At 53.1% G+C, this 6,416-nt stretch overlaps 1 protein-coding gene across 1 annotated transcript in view; it reads right to left on the reverse strand.

Moving 5' to 3' along the window:
- The window catches only part of LOC103608105 (probable G-protein coupled receptor 133), a gene marked incomplete at its 5' end in the record, with an annotated part of 135,304 nt that extends 129,226 nt beyond the window's left edge, over positions 1-6,078 (reverse strand). Inside the window, 3 exons of the mRNA XM_008592547.1 lie at positions 3,294-3,369; positions 4,893-5,003; positions 5,961-6,078. Of these exons, the coding sequence (XP_008590769.1) occupies positions 3,294-3,369; positions 4,893-5,003; positions 5,961-6,078 (305 nt within the window). The remainder of the gene's footprint in view (positions 1-3,293; positions 3,370-4,892; positions 5,004-5,960) is intronic.
- Positions 6,079-6,416: the final 338 nt, after the last annotated feature.

Here is a 6,416-nt window from a genome sequence, read left to right on the forward strand (position 1 = left end):
ACGGTTAACACAGGCTCCCACTGGGAAGCCAGGAGTCTGGCACCCACATCTGTGTTGTTAACCGCAACATTGTGGTTTTGTCCGTGTCTCTTTTGTTCCTGCTTTTGCCTAACTCTTTTGCTATAGGATAGAATTTTAAAAGTACAGGGACTACACTTGATGTGCTATTTGGATGATTTTTTTTCAAGGTCAACTTTGACAATCAGATGTCTTTGCGTTAAGTGCTGACTTGAGAGCTTCCCTGGAGCTGAAGATACAACTTCACTGCACAAATGAAAAATATGTTCTCTTCACTGCAAAACAATTCTGTTTGGGCTTCAGCACTTAAATATGCTGCTGGTAGAACTCATACGGCAGATGGGTGTTCACGTGAATGAACATAGTCAGGAGGGGAGGGGTCTCCGGGGTCTCAATTCACAGGGAGAGGTGGGAGTTGACTGCGGTGGCCTGAGTCATGGGGTTCTGCAGGCCTGGGTAGTGAAGACAGCAGAGGGAGGGCGAGAGTGAAGCCCTTGGGACAGACCAAACAGCACCATCTGCAGAGCTTCGAGTAGGGCCTGGGACGCCCCAAAGCCAGCCACGCTCAGCCCCCCATCTCCACCCCACCATTGCTAGCACTGATATAGGGCAGTGTCTAGAAAGGTCTGCAAACGATGGCCCTAGGGCCAGCTGCCTGGTTTTATAAGTAAAGCTGTACTGGAGCTCACCGCTCCCAGAACTTTACATATTGTCTGTGGCTGCCTTCATGTGGAAGAACAGAGTTTTGTAAAGCCAGACATATTTGCAATCTGGCCCTTTATGAAAGAACTGCCAGCACCTGGCTGGGGTCCTGATTCCACTTGGCCACGGTGAATCTCCCCCTCACATGTGTGTGTACTGATATCTGTAGGTGATTCTCTGCCTTTTCTTTGGGGTGTGGGTGGGGGAGAGCTGTAGGTGGTGGTACAGATAGCATGTCCCCTGCTCCTTCTCACCCTGGTCCACGTGAGCACGTTTCACGTCTGAACTGCCAGAGAGGGGCTGAGGATGGGTCAATTTTTTTTCATTTGTGATTTGGGATCTGGAAAAATTTCCCCAAAGAGTGAAGAGGGCATCTTTTTGAGGAAAACAGATTGTGTTTTCCTTTGGCCAGTTTTTCTGAAGAACTTTGGAATCATGCACAAAGAGTGATGGTTCTCCCCCCACTCCCTTCTTTGGTTATAAGGAAACTTGCAAGGGTGCAGGCTTTCCTGGGGAAATCAGACCCAGAAGACGGCCCTTCTTCCAGGTCGAAGCAAAACTGACTGTATTCTCCCCTGCCCACCCTCACCCCACGGGCTATGTTCCAGGAGCTCCCTCACACGGGGCAATTTGGGGAGGAGGGGCAATTTGGGGAGGAGCGTCACCTGAGAACACATGATACAAGCTCAGGCATTTGCGCCGCTGAAGTTACTTCTCATTTATCATTTTCTGTTAGGGTTATGACTGCTGCCCACTTTCCATCACAAATGAGTCTCAGCGTCGGTCCCACAGCCAGTGCCCATGACTCACCCCACAGTGCCTGCCCATCAGCAGAGACCCCAAACACGCAGTTGCCCTTCCCCAGCCTTCAGTTCTCCCAGGCTCGGGCCCAACAGGGAAGGAAATGAAGCCCCATTGGGGTTGGAAGGGGTAAAGGGGTTGTGCAGCTCACTCTGAGCTGCGTTTCCTTCCCAGGCCCTCTTCTGGCCCCAGCCTGGGCTCTGGCCCTTCCCCTGCCCCTGCCCAGGGAGGCTGGTGGTGTGTCTACTTGCCCTGCTCTCTTTGTGAGAACCTGCCCCTCCCTGTGGTCAACGTAGGGCTGAGCCACCCCAACACCTGGGGGTCATGTGAGCAGATCTGGCCAATGAGAGAACAGGATCCCTGGCCACCACAATTGAGGGGGGCTCAGGATGGGCACATGACCCAGGCAGGCCAATCACAGCCCTCCCTGGGTTTCTGCAGGAGCTTTTGGGAAGGAGGCTTGCTCTCCTTCTGGGATCTCAGGACCCAAACCCATGTGAGCCTGAAGCTGCAGCAGCCAGCTCTGCCTCCACAAAGGGGCCTTCCTGGACATGAGCCAACACCAAGGACGGCAGAGGCAGGAGACAATGAGACCAGGTCTAGATGGCATCTTCTAGGTCCCCGGGTCTAGCCGTGCCTGAAGCCCACCTGCTCCTGCCCTTCCAGTCCCGTGAGCTCCCAGTTTCCCTGGACTTCTGTTAAGCTGATGTGAGCTGGCTTTACCCACATGTGTCCACCACATTCCCGACTGATGTAGGCAGGTCTGTTGTCTTCCCATTCTACAGAAGTGGAAACTGAAGCTCAGGGAGGTTAAGGTACTTGTTCAAGGTGTAGTGAATGCTTGTAATTTATGTTGCCTCAGCATCATTTTCAATACAAGATGGACTTTCTCATGTCAGTAGCAGGGCTTGGTCACCCGTGACATGGTTTCTGGCTCTCCACCGCCTCCCAGTTCTTCAATGTGGCTGATCCAGACACCTGCCTTACACAGCGCCTCCTGCTGACAACCTCCCTATGGGATGGCTGGATGCAGGCTGCCTGACTTGCCCTGCTGACCCCCACAACTGTCTGGAGTATGCAGATATGCCACAGTGACCACATCCCAGGCACAGTGTGACCCCCTGGAACACATGCCTGCTTGCTCTAAGCCCACCAATTAAACTTCCCACGGGAAACTTGTGTGGATGATGTCCTGGGCCCAGTAAAGGCACTGGCCCATGGGTTCCTCTCCCCTTCCTGCACTCTTGACCTCCATGTGTGTGGCCTCCAGGGTCTGTAAGTATTAAACACTCTTAAACTTTCACACTGTGGCTGTGTCATCAAAGCCTTGCCTGCAACCCACCCCCGACAGCGAGGCCCCGAAGGGACCTGTGCATATGGACTCCCACGATGTTCTTTTGCCTGGGCCTCAGTGGCCTCTGGGGTCTTAGTTACCAGCTAAGCTGACAGAAGAGCTCGCAGAGTTCCACTCATAGCACAAGGTCACACGGTTAGGCCCCAGGGGCAGATGGGACCTCCTAGCCTGTGTTCCTGCCCACTCACTGTCGGCCAAACCCAGGCCTAGGCAACCCCCATACAGCAGTGCCCAAGTCTCCTCAGAGGGCTGGGCACTCTCCCTGATAGTGAAGCTGCAGGCGCTGGCATCAAGAGTTCTGTGACACGATGTTGCATGTAGCATGACGGCTCGTGGGGGGTGTTGCCATGATCAGCCGCCCAGCACACACGTGCACACATGCCCACGCCCCTTGTGCAGTGCTGCCCGAGACACTCACTTGGTCTTGGCGGGTTGAATGTTGTTCAAGTAATAGTGCACGGAGTGGTAGAACAGGCCCACAATGGTGGTCCAGCCTGGGGAGAAAGCAGAGGCACAGATACTCATCAGCACTCTCAGTGACAAAGAAGGAAGATGCAGAACTCCTTGCCCAGCCGTGCACAGCGCAGTCCCTCACCCCAAGAGCCTGGGCAGCTCCTCCCAGGAGAAGGAAATGAAGGACACCTGGGCAGAGTCAGCAAGGACACAGATTCTGTGTCTACCTAGCTGTGCACTCAACTGTGACAAGGACTCCCTGCTCCGTTCCATGTGCCAGCTCCAGACACTCATGTGTTGCAGCTCCCGAGAGCCAGACTTGCCAGGGAAGTGATGGAGCCTCTGTGGGCAGTGCCAGTCCACAGCCTTGCAGCCACAAGCATGCCCTGTCTGCTGTCTGCAGACAGGGTATTTACTGCACATTCCACCTGAGCAGGGCAACGGCCGGCCAGACATCCTTATGCCCGTGCTGGGTCCCACCTGTCTCTTATGTCACAACTTTGAAACAGGAGACACATATTCTATTATCATTTCACTCCATTGGCTTCACAGAGGACACTTGCAGGAGCAAGACTTCAGCTGACTCTGAGTTCTTAGGGCATATTTGTGAAGTATGTTAGAATTTCAGGAATGTGTTTAACAGTTTATGTTGCATGTTCTACATGCCAGGTGTGCCTTGCTCATTCGATTCTCATGACAATATTATGAGGCAGGTACTAATATTGTACTCATTTTTCAGATGAGGAAACTAAGGCACAAGCAGTTTCGGTAACTTGCCCAAGGCCATGCAGCCAGTAAGCTGCAGAACCAGGATTCCAGCCTAGAAATCCCAGCCTCAGAGTCGGTGCTTGTGACCGATAAGTTTTGCTGCTAAGTGTGAGAAGTTTCCATGTGTAGAGAATATGGGTCTCGGGCTCTGAGCTCTTCTAATGAACCATGCAGCCAGGTGAAGTGGGAAGAGAAAGGTCATGTGCCAGGCCAGCAGGGCACCCCTAAAGTCACGGACAGATGAGGGCAGGAGGCCAATTGGGGACCCTGACACGACAGCAGAGGGAGCAGAGGTGGGCTCCTGGCTGGAGGAAGGGAGATTTTTGACCCAGGCTGGCCTGGTCCCCTTCTCTAGGGTAGAGCCAGGTATCAAGGGTAAGGATCCACAGCTCTACCCTGATGGCTTGTGGCCCCCCAGGAGAGAGGGAGATGCCTGAAAGGGCATGTTCACTTTTCCAGGGACCAGAGAGGACAAAGGTCATTGCAGCAAAAACAGACGAGACTTGACTTGGCCTGCAGAGGAGTAGAACCTGGGGTCCCTGAGCAGACAACCCTTGTGCCAGCCACCACTTTGAGCGGGGAGGGGAGAGGCCCCGGCTATTTATATTCAGGAACCAGGAGCTGCGCAGAATGGGGAGGACACAAGACGTCCTTCATTTCATCATGGTGGGCATGCTTTGAATGCAGGTCCCCACACCCCGCCCCACATTCTGGCTCAGCAGGCTCGGCTTGAGCAGGAATTAGCACTGAGGACATCTCAGGTGCTGCAGATGGGTCAGGGGGCTGGAGGACTCACCTGGGCTGTGGAAGGCCTCATGGGGAATCTCGATGTAGCTCTGCCCTCGGGCCGGGAAGCGGTAGTGGGAGGCATTCATCACCCTGGGAATGACTTTGATCACTGAAAACTCTGCAGGGAAGAATGAACCAAAAAGCAGAAGAGCACAGTCGATAAACCCACAGGCTGTAGGAAATTGGGGCTGTAAAACCCCATCTGTTTTTCCTATTTTTAACAGAAGTTCCCCTGGAGGGTGTAATCACCTTTAGAAAGCAACAGCATCAAAAGAGAGAAAGAGTCCAGGGAAGTAACTCTCCCCAGGAGGCTGAGCATTACAGCCCCCACACTGATGGGGACTCATCCCTGAGGTGACCCCTCTGTCCCCAACAGCAGCCCATCAGACCTCAGGTCCTCAGCCGATGGACTGTGTTCAATTAGGCAATGAGACCCCACATGCTGAGGGTGGCTGGGGGACCCAATAAGACACAGAAAAATGAAACCATCCTTGAAGATGGCAGGCAAGTGCATCTTGGCATGGAGGCAGATGTCGCAGCCAAAAGACTACCACTAAAACCAACTGGTATGGATCTATTATTTCCCGAGGCTTGGCTCTCGTGATAAAGTATCAGCACTGTACGAATATATTAAAGTCTAGTAAAATTAAAGTATAATGCTCCCTAGATAATGACTTTAAAAACAGGAAAGTCATGTGCTCTGCTTGTATGGGAATGTGTGACAACCATCCTGGAAAAACACATTGAGATCGAGCCAGCTTCCTGCTGGATCTGGGAAACCTGACTCTGCTCAATGGAGAGGATACTTCTCAACCTGTTCTGAACTCAGACAATTGTCACACAATGCAAATTTGGCTCCAAGTCACCATGAAATGTGTGGCTTGTGTGGTACTGTGTGCACATCAGGACCGGACACATCACCTGATTCCAACCTTGCATTTTCCTTCAAAATGTGATTTGGCAGAAGGCCACATAGTTTAGGAGACAGTGAGGACTGCAGCAGTCCGTGGCATCCCCCATGCTTCCATCCCTCCTCCCCCTGCACAGCAGCCCTGCCCGTACCGACGACAGCTACCTGCCATGAAGGAAGAGCCCATGATGGTGACCCGGGGCTTGCCGACCTGCAGGTTGAAAGAGATGTGGCCCATGATGGTGTCAATGGTGTCAATCAGGCCCAGCACCACAGCTTTGTCCTGCAAACAGCACAAACGTGAAGGAGCCATGAAGATCTAACTTGCTCAGAAAGCGCTTTGGACAGGTGCATCAAGTGCACAGAACAAATCTTCCTCACAGAGGCCACCAGAGAAGGAGAGGCCGTCTGCACACCCACCCCATTTCACAGATCAGGAGGTGACCAGATAGGCCACACAGCCTGACCAAGCCCAAGGAGTATGGACATAGGCCAAGGATGACCTGTCACCCAGGCCTTGGCCTCTGAGCATCCACACTGAGATGCAGGCTCAGACACCAGGTCCTAGCTCCACTTTGAACTCTGTAAGGAGTAAGTCTTGGAGCTGCCACCCTGTCCCCT

Source organism: Galeopterus variegatus, unplaced genomic scaffold, assembly GCF_000696425.1.
Source record: "Galeopterus variegatus unplaced genomic scaffold, G_variegatus-3.0.2 Scaffold8017, whole genome shotgun sequence".
NCBI classification, from domain to species: domain Eukaryota; kingdom Metazoa; phylum Chordata; class Mammalia; order Dermoptera; family Cynocephalidae; genus Galeopterus; species Galeopterus variegatus.